The 16,723-nt window shown below is 41.6% G+C and overlaps 1 protein-coding gene across 1 annotated transcript in view; it reads right to left on the bottom strand.

The window, feature by feature from the left end:
- The window catches only part of LOC109911303 (threonylcarbamoyladenosine tRNA methylthiotransferase-like), a 401,376-nt gene that overhangs the window by 219,793 nt on the left and 164,860 nt on the right, over positions 1–16,723 (bottom strand). The window contains exon 4 of the mRNA XM_048608917.1: positions 7,395–7,540. Coding sequence (XP_048464874.1) covers positions 7,395–7,540 — 146 coding nt within the window. The remainder of the gene's footprint in view (positions 1–7,394; positions 7,541–16,723) is intronic.

Raw genomic sequence — 16,723 nt, 5'->3', positions numbered from 1 at the left:
TTCTTAACCCCATTCTCCTGCTTTCTCCCCGTACCTTGACAATAAAGAACCTATCCATCTCCATCTTCAATATACTTAACGACCTGGGCCTCCACAGCCTTCTCTGGTAGTGAATACCATAGATTCACCACTGTCTGGTGGAAGAAGCTTCTCTTTATCTCCATTCTAAAAGGTCTTCCCTTTACTCTAAGGCTGTGCCCTCGGGTCCTAGACTCTCCTACCATGGAAACACCTTCCCAACATCCACTCTGTCCAGGCCATTCAGTATTCTAAGTTTCAATTAGATCTCCCCTCTGGGTCTATACTCGATGGAGTTTAGAAGGATGAGTCCTCAAACGTTCCTCATATGTTAAGCTTTTCATTCCTGGGACCATTTTCGTGAACCTCCTCTGAACCTGCTCCAGGGCCAGTACATCTTTCGTGAGAAATGGGGCACAAAACTGCACACAATACTCCAAATATGGTCTGACCAGAGCCTTATGGAGCCTCAGAAGTACATCCCTGCTTTTATAATCAAGTCCTCTCAAAATAAATGCCAAAGTTGCATTTGCCTTCCTAACTACTGACTCAACCTGCGAGTTTACCTTGAGAGAATCCTGGACTAGAACTTCCAAGTCTTTTTGCACTTCAGACTTCTGAATTTTCTCCCCATTTAGAAAATAGTCCATGCTTCTATTCTTCTTACCAAAGTGCATGACCTCACACTTTCCCACATTGTAATCCATCTGCCGCTTCTTTGCCCACTCTCCTAACCTATCCAATCCTTCTGCAGCCTTCCCGCATCCTCAATACTATCTGTCCCTCTACTTATCTTTATATGTCTGCAAACTTAGCCAGAATACCCTCAGCTCCTTCATCTCGATCATTAATGCATAAAGTGAAAAGTTGTGGTCCCAACACTGACCCTTGTGGAACACCGCTTGTCACCAGCTGTCTGAGAAGGACCCTTTTATCCCCACTCTCTGCTTTCTGCCCAACAGCCAATCTTCTATCCATGCTAGCACCTTGCCTCTAACACCATGGGCCCTTATCTTACTCAGCAGCCTCCTGTGCGGCACCCTGTCAAAGGCCTTCTTGAAGTCCAGGTAGATAACAGCCATTGGTTCTCCCTGGTCTAACCTGCTCATTACTTACTCAAAGAATTCTAACAGATTTGTCAGGCATGACCACCCCTTGATAAAGCCATGCTGACTTTGCTCTATTTTACCATGTACTTCCAAGTATTCAGAAATCTCATCCTTCACAATGGACTCCAAAATTTTACCCATGACCGAGGTTAGGCTAATTGGCCTGTAATTTTCAGTCTTTTGCCTTACTCCCTTTTTAAACAGGAGGTACCATATTAGCGATTTTCCAGTCCTCTGGGACTCTCCCTGACTCTAGCGATTCCTAAGAGATCATCATTATAGTCACAAGAGATCACTGCCTAGTCTTTCTTGAATTGCCTCTTCCCACTTTGAAGTTTCCTTGGCATGTTTAGGTATAAAATTGCATGGGTCTCTTTCTCCCAATATCAACTTAAACTAAATCTGCAGCCATTTTACTTTATACCTGTTCTCTTTCTTAAAAAAAACACACACATTTCAGGATTACAAGTTAGCAATGGCCATATACTTAGGCGGCCTGACCCATGGTCATAACAAATGGTAAGAATACTACTCGAGACAAATCCTAAAGTGAATACCCGTGTTTCCAGAGGTTCTGAAAGCCATATCAGAATGCAGTTTTGCTTGCTGCCTCCCATGATTGAATACCAGCACTTACAGAGGTAGGGATGATCTAACAAAATGATTGAAGCTTTTATAAAGAAGACTGACAGAAAAGTTCAGAGATAGTAGGAACTGCGATGCTGGAATCTGTGATAACAAGGTGTACAGCTGGATGAACACAGCAGGCCGGGCAGCATCAGAAGGGTCCAGGCCCGAAATGTCAGCTTTCCTGCTCCTCTGATGCTGCCTGGCCTGCTGACAGAAAAGCTATTTCTTTCAGTTGAAGAATCCAGGAAACAGTATAACTTAAATTTTTAAAATGTATTCTTTAAAATGATGGGCATTGCTGGAAGGCCAGCCTTTCTGGTGCATCCTTAATTGTCCTTGAAGTGAGTGGCTTGCATTTCAGGGAGCAGTTAAGAGTGAATCACATTGCTGTGAATCATGAGTCCCTTTTGGGCCAGACCAGGTAAGGATGGCAGATATCCTTCCTGAAAAGACATAAGTGAATGGCAAAAACATGGGTTTCACAGCTACTGCTTGTATCATGTTCACCAGTACTGGAACTAGCTTCCAACTCCAGATTTTATAAATTGAATTTAAATTTCACCAGCTACTTTGTTGGAATTCGAACCAATGTCCCATAACATTAGCCTTGTCCTCTGGATTAGTAATCTAGTGACAACACTGTTGCATCAACATGTCCCCTTATGAAGTTCAAAGGTCATGTCAGGAAGAAATTTTTCACACAAAGGGGAGTGGACTTCTGAAGTTCTCTTTTCCAAATAGTTGTCAAGACTAGGTCAATTGAAAATATCAAAACGTGGATTGATAGGCTTTATCCACCAAGCGTATTCAGAATTAAAAAGCCAAGGTAGGTACAAGGAGGTCAGGAAGAAGTCAGTCCTGGTCTAAATGCATGGTATGAAAGAGTCATAGGCTGAATAGCTTGCTTTTTGTTCCTACATCGTATGCCCCAGTTCTAGGTATTTCTGCCCTTGCTAGCCATGAAGCCACCTTATTTCAATACTTTAAAAATAAGTATTGCCAAATCCGGCCCAAACAACCAAGTCAAATCTGGCATCAAGCCAATTCCATCACAGAATGTTTGTATGAGCAACATTGCAAACAATGAGATGCCTCGTGTGAAGATAACTTTAAAAAATAGACTCACTTGCTACAGTGACTAGCGTTGTCTGGTATACAAATCTCATGGAATTAAAGCTAAATCTTCTTAATTTAAACTGGCACAAAACATTTTGAATGAAATGGTAAAACACAATCAAGGGGTTAGTTATATCATCAGTATGCAAGATCTTATTATGATCCACAGACATATGAGAAGAATCTTCTTCAGATTTATAATTGTTGAGTTTTTGCCCTCCCAAACATCAACAGTCAAGTGGAAGTTTTTTAATCTCATAATCAAGACATGACCACCTCTTCAGAGCTGGGATCAATTTCTTTCACTTCTACATATTTTCCTTTCCTCTTGTTCCTCTGTTGATCAATCAAGTTTGAACTCGGGTTTTCTGCCAGAAGCTATTATGTCCAATCTGGTTCTCTTGCTCAGGGAATATACTACTTAAAATGATTCTTTTCAAGAAATTGTCTAAATTACTTTATAAAAAACCTTGTAGGTTTGATTAGCAACAGTTTATATCAAGACAAATATGAACGAGATAAATAATTTTTCAACCTGCTATTTCCTTTTTTTGGTGACAATCTTAATTTGTGTCTCTTGCATTGAGTTTTTACAGCATGGAACAAAGTGCTTCAGCCCATCATGTCCTCACTAGTCATCAAACATCTGTCTATTTGTGCGCTATGGCATTTCAAATGGCGTTTCAACAACACCGAGGGTTCTCACCTGTACCACCTTTTTACACAGTCAGCTCCAGATACCCACCACCCGCTACGAAAAACATCTTTCCTCAAAACCCCTCTAAGCCTCCTGCTCCTTAGTTATTGACCCCTCTACTAAGGGAAAGAGTGTTGTCCTATCTAATCTACTCAGTTTTGTATATCTCAATCAGGTACCCCCTCAGCCTTCTCTGCTCTATGAAAAACAACCTCAGCCTATCCTGTCTCTCTTCATAGTTGAACCATCTCAGCTAGGCAACATCCTGGTGAATCTCCTCTGCACCCTTTCCAGTGCAGTCACTCTCTTCCTATAGTGTGGTGACCAGAAATGCACACAATACTCCAGTTGTGGCTTAACCAACAGTACATAAAGCTCCATCGTAAGCTCTTTGCTCTCGTATTCAATGCCTTGACCAAGAAAGACAAGTATCCATAGGCCTTCTTAACCACCTTATCAATCCTGCTGTCTTCAAGGTTCTATGAACATGTACACCGAGGTCCCTCTAATCTTTTGTACTTCCTAGAGTCCTACCATGCAACATGCATTCTCTTGCTGACCAATGAAAAGACTAGACCAATGAGTATTATTATCATAAGGCTGGACACCGCTTTCACGCCGTCTCTCAATCTATTCGATTCCAGTGAGAACAATCCTGATTTCTTAATTCCCTGTTCCTAAATGTAATTTTAATTATTCAGTGACAAGTAGACCAATAGCCTTGATCATTAGCCATCACATTGATAGGTTTGCATCAAATTGTTAAGAGGGTGCCAAGTCGTCTCTAGGAGTTTCTTTAATTATTGTCTAGTCACACAATTACCACAACAATTTGCGTTTACGTAGCACCTGCATTGTGATTAAATTCCTAAAGCATTCTGAAAAACCTGTTCACTTTCATTATAATACTATTATATACATCATATAAACTTCTGGAAGCAAGAAGCACCTTTTCAGCTTTGTTCCCTAAACAAAAATAAGAACAGATAAAAAAAAGATCAAAAATATTTGATTTACCATGAGAACTATCATTTTGTTCCAGGCTTAGATGTGTTGAGCCCTCCAATGCATCCATACAAGCTAACATTCTTTTCAAATTGCTAGCAACATCAACCTTTCACTAAAGTTTGGGTAGATATGAGCAAGATGGTAAAGCTATGCTTATAACTTTTGAGCAACTACACATGCCCTATGATAATTAATGAGAGGAAAATCATGATTAGGGCACTAACAAATTCTCGATGCGAAAATTCCAGCAGGCAAGGAATTGTAACACGAACAATAACTTGTAAATTAACCCCATAACATGTTTCCAGATGTGGAGGGGCTGGTGTTGGACTAAGGTGAACAAAGTCGGATGTCACACGATCGCAGGTTACAGTCCAACAGGTTTATTTGAAATCACAAGCTTTTGGAGTGCAGCTCCTTTGTCAGGTGCAGTGAGAGAGAAGCACACAGAACACAGAGTTTATAGGCAGAGAGATCAAAAAATCACATAACTGCTGTCTTTGGAGTGTCAGATAATAAGTCTCCGCAGGTGACCAAGAGTTTTAGACAGTGAGTAAAGTGTCAACAGCTGAATAACCAGTGAAGGGATGATCTGTAATCCGGTTAAGAGAGATAATTACAAAAAACTTAAAAATAAAGGAGGTGCTGGAGACAAACTAAATGACTAAAAATAACATAATAGGTATAAAAGTCACACGAGGGTCTAACCTCGGTCCGGCCTTCGGGTAAGCGTCCTCCGAGGTGGACTTTGAGACACAGCCACGCAGAATCGCCAAGCAGAGACAGATATCCAAGTTCTGTACCCATGAAGACAGCCTCAACCGTGATCATGGGTTCATGTCATGCTACGTGTGACCCCACCACACTGTTTTGTATCTGTAAAATCTTCCTTATTGTCCTGTTCTGACAGCATCACCTTGCTAAATTATTATGATTTCTCTACCCCAATTAGTTTGTATAGTTTTGAATTATTTATTACTTTGGTTCGACCCTTGGCATGCGACTCTTATACATAACATGTTATTCCAGTCATTTAGTTTCTCTTCAGCACCACCTTATTTTTAATTTTTTGTAATTATCCCTCTGCTTCACTTAAGTGGATTATAGGTCATCCCTTCGCTAGTTATTCAGCTGTTGACACTTTACTGACCGTCTAACACTCTTGGTCACCTGCAGAGATTTATTATCTTATATTCCAATCGCACCAGTTGTATGATCTTTTGATCTCTCTGCCTATAAACTCTGTGTTCTGTGTGCTTCTCTCTCACTGCACCTGACGAAGGAGCTGTGCTACGAAAGCTTGTGATTTCAAATAAACCTCTTGGACTATAACCTGCTGTTGTATGGCTTCTGACTATGTTCCTAGACGATTTCTGTTATAGATGATGCTTATAAAATCCACTTTAATTAAGCCAGTCACAGGCTTGAAGGTGATGCCACAATGTTCGATGATGGAATTTTGGTCCAGGTACAGGGATAGGTGGTTGAAAATAGAGATTGGTTTACCAGACAACAATAACAGCACACTTGTTAAAATTTAATCTAAGAGAATGAAGTGTTACATGTTCAGAGGGAGACAAGTAAGAAGAGAGGGGAATAAAAACAATGAGACAGCAACGTCACACCAGCATGAAGAGTAGCATCTAGAGAAAGTTCCAAGTTGATGGAGAATTCTAAATATGTGTAAAATAATCTGCTATGCAAGTGGGGGGTCCACAATACACACCAAACAGCAATTCAATGAAGGCTGATTTCTCTGCAATTCCTCCAGACGTTAGTGACACAATAGGTCATTAAATTTCATTAAACATCGCAAGGGATTACAATTCCTCACTTTTGCCAATTTAACCTTAAAATGCTCTCTTAAGAGCCACTCTGGCATAAACTGCCTCAATGACTGCTCTCATTCTGATCGATCACTCTCCTTTCCTGGGTCAGTGCTCCCCTGAACTCCGTAAATTGCATGCCAGCACTAACATAGAGGTACAACTCCAACTTTTCATGGATGGCCTGCCTCACAGAACAAGTCCTGCCCCTGGGTTTCTCTTGACCTCCAGTCTTGCTCAATTAGATAAAAAAAATGCTTATGGATTTTTCAACCCCAGCTCAGCTACTGAACCACTGTGTGCAGGCTTCTTTTGAGTCCTTCTAATGCATTAGGACTTATGTTAAACCATCAATAATAAGAGCTATTCCACTGCTTTAGGACTTCCATGACCTCCAACTACACAAAGCCTAGTTCCCTTTAACAGTATATTTAATAGCAGTACTGCCTCACATCATCTGCGTCTCTCTCTCTCTCAACACACACATACTCACTGACTTCAGGTTAATTGTCAATTACCTTTGAATGCCTACAGGTCTGGGAAAAAGAATTGAAGACTAATTATTCTCAATCTGCTTCAATTATCATACAAGGACCAACTCAGATCTTTCGGTTGCGTTAGTGGATAATTATACAGAGACCTACAAATACTCAGCAAAAATTGTTGATTCACTGGCATCAAAACTTGGAAGCTTTTCAGAGACTAATTAAATAGAGAAACCACATGAAAAGAAACAGCAGTTAAACAGTGAACTTCAAATATACAATACAGTGAGATGTTTAAAATATTTACTGTGCACTTTAGTACTTAAGATTTGAAATGCAATATGAATTGTGCAAAGATACAGCAAGTACTTAATGAATGGTTAAAAACAACAATTATTTTTATTTAGCTACCAAATTTTTATAAAATCCTAATGCAAAGGATACTGAGGACATTTGTTTAACTTCGATGTATGACTGGTGACAATCTAAATTCAAAATTACTTACTGCTTCTTCAAGAAGTCTACTACCAATTTAAAGTCCGCTATGCAGTACTCTCTCTTCATGTCCATAAGAACGCTATCTGATCCAGTCTGAACTGGCACATGAAGGAAGGAATAAACCCTTGGATGAAGAAGAATTTTTGCCATTTCCTGCAGGGGAAAAAAGTGAACTCCAGCTGTAATAGATCAATTGTGTAGTTTCTCTTAAAATGCACAAAATACCATGCAATTCACTTATACAGCCTACAGAAAGGAGGTCAGAAATCACACACACCAAGTTATAGTCGAACAGGTTTACTTGAAACTACAAGCTGTCAGAGACTCAGTCCTTCTTCAGGTGTTAGTGAGAGAGGTAGTATCAGACACAGATTTTACAAGTAAAAGATCAAAAGGTTCACACCACTGATGAGGATGTACTAAACAAAACTAAGATGCTGTTACATCTTTAATCAGTTAAAAGGTTTTAATTGATTAATATGTATATGTAAATCCAAAAATTACTTTCAAGTCAGGGTCCTGAGAGAACGAAAGGTTTTATCAGTGTAAAGAAGAGGTGACATTTTAGATCAGACAATGCATATTAGGGGTGAGACCTTGCTTAGAGTTTTTTTGTGTTTTGGTTTGGAGTCAGGCTGGTTTCATTTCTAAAGTGGGAATTTATAAAACTCCATATTGACTATCTATAAATTCTGTTTTTTGAACAAAATATTCTGCAAATACATATTCACCCCGTAGATTCACGTGTGTGTGTGTGTGTGTGTGTGTGTGTGTGTGTGTGTGTGCGCGCGCGCGCGCGCGGGCGGGGGGGTGTCCCTTCGTATCAGGCAATGGGATGGCATCACCACAACAGCCTCAGTATTCAATACCACCAACTGCCAATTTCCAGATGCCACCCTACAACTCATCCGCTTCATCCTCAACCACAACATCTTCACCTTTGACAACCAGTTCTTCAACCATGCACATCGAACAGCCATGGGGACCAGATTTGCTCCCCAATATACCAACATTTTCATGCACAGATTCAAACAGGACTTCTTTGTTGCTCAGAACCTCCAACCAACGCTATACACCAGATACACTGACCACATTTTCTTCGTTTGGACTCATGGTGAGGAATCACTGAAACAACAACATAACGATATCAACAAGTTTCATCCCACCATCAGACTTACCATGGACTACTCTTTAGAATCAGTCTCTTTCTTGGACACACGGACACCTCAGTACATCACTCTACTGCAAGCCTACGGATAACCTCACAATGCTGCACTTCTCTAGCTTCCACTGGAAATATATTAAAACAACCAACTCTACGGATAAGCCCAATGCATACACAGATTCTGTTCCGATGAGGAAGAATGAGACAGACACCTGGAGGTGTTGAAGCACACCCTCATAGGAATAAGATACAATGCTCAATTCATCGATCGCCAGTTCCAATGTGCGACAGTGATAAACCGTAATGTCCTCCTCAAAAGACAGACACGGATACATCTGATAGGGTGTCCTTCATTGTCCAGTACTTCCCTGGAACAAGGAAACTATGCCATGCTCTTTGCAGCCTTCAACATGTTATTGATGACAATGAGCACCTTGCCAAGATCTTCCCCCCCAGACCATTGTTCGCAGCAAACTACCCAGCCTTCAGGGTATCGACCACAACACTATACAACCCTATCATGGTAACCTCTGCCAGACATGTCAGATCAACGACATGGACACTATCATCACAGGTGGGAACACCACCCACCATGTGCATGGCAGATACTCATGTGACTCGGCCAATGTTGTCTATCTCATACACAAAAACAAAGTTGCAGAGTGGTGTCTATCTCATAACTGCAGGCAAGGATGCCCCGAGGCATAGGACATTGGTGAAACCATGCAGACGCTACCAACAATGGATGAATGGACACCACGCAATAATCACCAGTCAGGAATGTTCCTCCCAGTGGGGGAACACTTTAGCGCTCATGGGCATGCAGCCTCGGATCTTCAGGTAAAAGTCCTCCAAGTCGGACTTGTGTAAAGTCGGACTTTACACAACTACGCAGAATCGCTGAGCAGAGGTGATAGCCAAGTTTAGTACCCATGAGGACAGCCTCAACCGGGATATTGGGTTCATGTCGCACTACAGGTGACCCCACCACACTGTACACTCTCACACACGCATACATGAACACACTGTCTCTCCCAACTCCCAAACACACGCACACACACACATAAACACACACGCACACGCAAGCATACAAATCTATGGGGTGAATTTGTATTTGCAGGTACATTTTATATTGTTCAAAAAGCATACAATATAAAGACAGTCGTCAATATGGTGTTTTATAAATTCCTACTTTTGAAATAAAACCAGTCTGATTCCAAACTAAAACACAAACAGATTCTAAACATGGTCTCACACCTAATATGTATTGTCTGACCTAAAATGTTACCTCTTCTTTGCATTGATAAAACCTATAGTTCTCTCAGGACTGTGACTTGAAAGGAATGTGGGGATTTACATATTTACTTTGATATTTTACTTATAAAAATTCTGTGTCTGATACTACCTCTCTCATTAACACCTGAAGGAATGTGACTCTGAAAGCTTGTGGTTTCAAATAAACCTGTTGGACTATAACCTGGTGTCGTGTGATTTCTGACCTTGTCCACTCCAGTCCAACACTAGCACCTCCACATTATAGAAAGAAGGACATTCAGTAACAATGACTTTCAAATTTCACATTACATGGGGTTGTGATAAATAAAGGCATGACTAACTATTTTGCTTATCAGAAGCAAATACCTTAAACAACTGCAACTCCCAGTCGCGAACCATTTCAACTCCCCCTCCCATTCCTCAGACAACATGTCCATCCTGGGCCTCCTGCAGTGCCACAACGATGCCACCCGAAGGTTGCAGGAACAGCACCTCATATTCCGCTTGGGAACCCTGCAGCCCAATGGTATCAATGTGGATTTCACAAGTTTCAAAATCTCCCCTCCTCCTACCGCATGCCAAAACCAGTCCAGCTCGTCCCCGCCTCCTAACCTGTTCTTCCTCCCATCTATCCCCTCCTCCCACCTCAAGCCGCACCCCCATCTCCTACCTACTAACCTCATCCCACCCCTTTGACCTGTCCGTCCTCCCTGGACTGACCTATCCCCTCCCTAACTCCCCATCTACACTCACCTTTACTGGCTCCATCCCCGCCTCTTCGACCTGTCTGTTTCCCCTCCACCTATCCTCTCCTCTATCCATCTTCTATCTGCCTCCCCCTCTCTCCCTATTTATTTCAGAACCCTCTTCCCCTCCCCCATTTCTGATGAAGGGTCTAGGCCCGAAATGTCAGCCTTTCTGCTCCTACGATGCTGCTTGGCCTGCTGTGTTCATCCAGCTCTGCACCTTGTTGTCCAGAATTCATTCAAAACAGCAATTTCCTTGTCAACATTATTCTGAACTGTATTACTTGAGAACACTTCTTAATACACTTAATTCGGCGCCCCCTCAAACCCATGGCTTCAAATGCAATCATAGCAGATAGCAGACATAAGCCACTCAGCCCCTTGAGCCTCCGCCATGCAAGATCCACGTTCAATCTACGTGTTTTAAATTCCATATACCCATCTACTGCTGATAAACTTTGATTTACTTTCCCAACGAAATTCTACTCTGATTTAAAAGCTATTCAATTACCACTGCCTCCGTCACCATCTGCGAGGAGAGTTGCAAAGTCTAACAACCCTCAGAGAGGAAAGAATCCTCAACACAGCCCTGAAAGGGTAACCCATAATTTTTAAAACAGACTCCCCTGCACCTTGTTGGGGGCTCACCCACAACAGGAAACATTGATACCACGTACACCTGGTCAATACTACAGTTTGTTGTCTTATATACTTCAACCAAGCCATCCCTTACTTTCGAAACTCCAGTGAAAACAAGCCCAGACTGCCAATCATAAGCCAACCTGTTCATTCCAGATAAAGTTCCTGTCACCATACTTTTAAATCCTTTAGTAAGGAAGCCAAAGCTGTAGAAGTATTCAAGATGTAGTGTCATCAATGCCCTGTATAACTGAGGCACAGCATTCTTACTTTTATGTTCAATTCTTCTCACAAAAATGAATAGCATTCCATTAGCATTTTAAATATTTGCAGCACCTGCATACTAACTTTTTGTGAATCATACACCAAAAAATCTAGATTCCTCTGCCCTTGGAATTCTGCAGTCACTATTCATTCAAGTAATAATCCGCTTCTTTATTCCTCCTGCCAAAGTGACCAACTGCGCATTTTCCTAACTATACTCTACTGTCTACTCACTCAACCAATCTATTTTGATATGCACCTCCTAAAAATTTAACTTATCTCTGCGTCAACTGCAAATGTGGCTACCATACATTTGATCACTGCATCTAAGTCACTGATGCAAATTGAAAAAGTTGAGGCCCCACACAGTTCTGGGACCCCAATCATTACAGCTTGCCAATCAATAAAAGACCCATTTATGCATACACTGCTTTTGTCCAGGCTGCCAAATCTCCTACCAATGCTAGTATTTTTTCTTCTTTCTTCATTCACGGGATGAGACCGCCGCTGACTAGGCCAGCATTTATTGCTCATCCCTAATGGCCCAGATGGCAGTTTTGAATCAACCACATTGCTGTGGGTCTGGAGTCACACGTAGGCCAGACCAGGTAAGGATGGTAATTTCCTTCCCTAATGGACATTAGTGAACCTGATGGGTTTTTCTGACAATCGGCAATGGATTCATGGTCATCATTAGACTCTTAATTCCAGATATTTATTGAATTCAAACTCTACCATCTGACATGGTAGGATTCGAACCTGGGTCCCCAGAACATTACCTGGGTCTCTGGATTACCAGTCCAGTGATAATGCCATGAGGCTATTGCCTCCCCTCAAAGTATGTTACCCCTGCACCAACTGTTATATTCTTGTTATCACGTTTTATATGGCACTTTGTCAAGTGCCTTTTGGAATCCAAGTACATTACATCAACAGGTTCCTTTTTATCTACAACATGTACTCCTTCAAAGAACTTAAGAAAAGGTTAAGCACAATTTCCTTTTCACAAAACCATTTTCCAATTGTCTTGAAGCCTCTTAAGTGTCCAGCTGTAACCTTCTCTTCGCCACAACAGATGTCAAGTTAACTGACACGGAGTTTCTTGTTTTCTGCCTCCCTCCCTTGTTGAATAGAGGGTTACTTTTGCTACTTGCCACTCTGATGGATCATTTTCAGAATTTAGCAAATTTTGGAAACTTAACACCAACACTTCTATAACCTTATTAAGCATCTCTTTGAAGGTCCTTAAAATGAAGTAGATCAAGACCCAAGGACTTGTCAGCCCTAAGTTCCAGCATTTTGATCAGTATCACTTTCCCAGTGATTGTAATTTCATTAAATTCCTTTCTTGTTTCTATCTCCTCATTTTTAGTTATTACTGGCACATTTTTTGTATACCCCATTGTGAAGACACAAGATAAATATTTATTTATTTCACCTGCCATTTCTTTATTATCTGGAATTCTCATTCTCTAGAAGACAAACATATATTTTACCTGTCTCCTTTTTAGAAATTTAGATAATCCAGGCAGACACTCTTGCTACCTGCTTTTCCATTTCTAGCTAGTTTCCTCTCATACTTTGCTTTCTTTCTCCTCATTAATCTTTCAGGCAATTTCTGCCATTCTTCATATTCTGACTAAATTCTGATCTTCCACTCATCTGTATGTAATGATAAGATTTTTCCTTAAATTTTGTGCTCTCCTTAAATTTTTCACTTAACCATGGATAGTGGATCCTCCCAGAGCCATTTTTCTTCATGATGCGAATATACTTACTCAAGTAGTTGGAAATGTGCATTAAATGTTTGCCACTGCTTCTCTATTGCTCTACCTAATAATCTTTTGTGTGTCACCCTATCAAATGCCTTCCAGAAGTCCAGATATGCTACATCTACAAAATCCCCATTATCCACTTTGCTTGTTACATCTTCAAAGAACTCTAGCAAATTATTCAAATATGACTTACCCTTCATAAAACCATGCTAACTCTGGAGAATTGTATTTTGACTTTCCAAATGTCCCACTACTACTTCCTTAACAACTGATTCCAATAATTGCTTGCCAAAAGATGTTGGTCTGTTAAAAATTAACTTCTTGATAGTTTTCTATTTTCTGCCTCCCCCTCTTTTTGAATAAGGACATTACATTCGCATTTTTCCAATACACTTGAACCTTTTCAGAATCCAGGGAATTTTGGAATTTTATAACCAATGCATCCACTATCGCTACTGCCACATTCTTTAAGATTCTAGGATGTGGGCCGTCAGGCCATGGGATCTTGTCTGCCTTTAATGCCAACAACTTCCTCTGTACTTTCTCCCCAGTGATGACAACTGTTTTAAGTTTCCCCTTTTCAATAACCTCTGCCTTACTTGTTACCATCGGGATAGTTTAAGTGTCTTCCACTATGAAAACTGAGGCAAAATATTGATTTAATGTCTCCGTAATTTCTGTATTTCTGTAATTATTAACTCCCCAGACCCATCATCTAAGGGATCAACATTCACTTTAGCCACCCTCTTTCTTTTCATATACTTCTAGAATCTTCTGTTGTTTTTATACTTTGCACTAGTTTTCTTTCATAACTGATGCTTGCTATTTTATTACTTCTTTTTGTAACCTTTCCTTGATCTTTAAAAGTTTCCCAATCCTCCAACCGACCTTTCAAATATGGTATGTCTTTGTTTTTGCCCTTATGTTATCTCTAACTTCCTGGCTTAGCAATAAATGCCTTATCCCCCGCTTAGAATCTTTCTTCCTCTCTGGAATATATTTTAGTTGGGGGGAATTGAATATCTCTGTAAAAGTCTGCCACTATTCATCAACTGTCTTACCTTTCAGTCTTTCTGCCCAGTCCGCTAGGGCCACATCTGTCCTCATATCCATGTTATCGCTGGAACACTAGTGTGGGAGTCCAGTTCCTTGGCCTCAAACTGAATTTGTGAATCCTTGCATTGATCACTTTTCCTTATAGCATACTTTACTATGAGATCATTTCTGTTAACCCTGTATTCTGCTTTCAAGTTTGTCCTTCCAAAATGAATCACCTCACACTTTTCAGGGTTAAACTCCATCTGCCACTTCTCAGCCCAGCTCTGCATCCTATCAATGTCCCTTTGTAACCTAGTACAGCCCTCCACACTGTCCACAACTCGACCCACCTTCGTATCGTCCGCGAACTTACTAATCCACCCTTCCACTCCTTCATCCAAATCATTTACAAAGATCACAAATAGAAGAGGACCCAAACAGATCCTTGTGGTACACCACTTGTAACTGAGCACCATGTTGAATATTTTCCGTCCACTACCACCCTTTGTCTTCTAAGGGTCAGCCAATTCTGAATCCAATCTGCCACATTTCCCCCTATCCCATGCCTCCTTACCTTCTGTATGAGCCTGCCATGGGGAACCTTATCAAATGCATTACTTAAATCCATGTATACCAAATCCACCGCTCTACCTTCATCCACGTGTTTGGTCACCTCTTCAAAGAATTCAGTAAGGTTTGTGGGGCATGATCTACCCCTCACAAATCCATGCTGACTGTCACGAATCAAACTGTGCCTTTCCAAGTGATCGTAAATCCTATCTCTTGGGAGCCCTTTCCAATAATTTGCCCACCACTGAAGTAAGACGAACTGGCCTGTAATTTCCGGGGTTATCCATATTCCCTTATTTGAACAAGGGAATGATGTTTGCCTCTCTCCAATCTTCTGGCACTATACTCGTGGACAGTGAGGACGAAAAGATCATCGCCAAAGGCCCTGCGATCACTTCTCTCGCTTCCAATAGAGTCCTTGGATAAATCCCATCATGCCTGGGGGACTTACCTATCTTCAAGTTCCTCAAAATTCCTTCCTTATTAACATCGACCTCCTCTACCTACCAGCCTGTTTCACATTGTCCTCCCCTATAACTAGGTCTCTTTCAGTTGTGAATACTTAAGAAAAGTATTCAATAAGGACCTCTCCTATCTCTTTAGGCTCCGTGCACAAATTCCCTTAACAATCCTTGATCGACCCTACCCTTTCTCTGGTCATTGTCTTATTCCTCACGTACGTGTAAAAAGCCTTGGAGTTTTCCTTGATCCTATCTGCCAAGGTTTTCTCATGCCCCCTTGTAGCTCTCCTAAGCCCTTTCTTCAGCTCCTTCCTGGATATCCCTCTAGAGCCTTTTCCATTCCTTGTTTCCTAAACCTTACATAAGCATCCTTCTTCCTCTTAAACAGTCGTTTGACCTCTCTTGAGAACCAAGGCTCCCTCACTTGACCGCATCGTCCCTGCCTGCTATGGACAAACATATCGAGCACACGTAGTATGCATTCCTTAAACAATCTCCACATTTCAATAGTGCTCTTCCCTGACAGCATCTGTTCCCATTTTATGTTACCCAGTTCTTGCCTAACAGAATTGTAATTACCCTTCCCCCAATTATAAATCTTACCCTGCTGTATGTACCTATCCTTTCCCATGACTATTGTAAAAGTAACAGAGTTATGATCGCTACCGCCAAAATGCTTTCCTACCAACAGGTCTAACACTTGGCCCGGTTCATTGCCAAGCACCAAATCCAAAGTGGCCTCTCCTCGTGTTGGCCTATCTACATACTGTGTCAGGAATCCTTCCTGAACACACTGGACAAAATCCATTCCATCTAAACTATTACAACTAAAATGTTTCCAATTAATATTTGGAAAGTTGAAGTCACCCATGACTACAACCCTGTGACTTCTGCACCTTTCCAGTATCTGCCTCCCAATCTGCTCCTCCACTTCTCTGCAACTATTAGGGGGATCTGTAATAAAACCCCCAACAGAGTGACTGCTCCCTTCCTGTTCCAGACCTCAACCCAAACTGACTCTGTAGACATATCGCACGCTGAGCAGGAGCGGACATGGGACGGCTGAGTAAGTGAGGCAATATATTTGGATGGTTGCTTTACCCGGAGCACTGCTTGGGTGGTGTCTCCTGCCCGTCCTCCTCCTCTAACCGAAAAGAAAGGGTTCTGAGCGCCGATTTGGTAAGGTTACTAGATTTTTTTTCAGAATTCAGGGCGGTGGGGGTGGATGTTGGGGCGGTTGCGTGCTCCTCCTGTAGAGTGTGGGAGGTAGGGTCAGTGTCCCCACTGGCTTCGTCTGCGGGGGGTGCGCTCGGCTCCGGCTCCTTGGGGGCCGCGTTGGGGAGCTGGGGCTGGAGCTGGATGGGCTTCGGATCGTTTGGGGGGCTGGGGGGGTAGTTGAGGGG

The sequence above is a fragment of the Rhincodon typus genome, chromosome 2 (assembly GCF_021869965.1).
Source record: "Rhincodon typus isolate 14 chromosome 2, sRhiTyp1.1, whole genome shotgun sequence".
NCBI lineage: Eukaryota > Metazoa > Chordata > Chondrichthyes > Orectolobiformes > Rhincodontidae > Rhincodon > Rhincodon typus.
The sequence above is the reverse complement of the archived record's forward strand: the minus strand, read 5'-3'. Positions and strand labels throughout refer to the sequence as shown.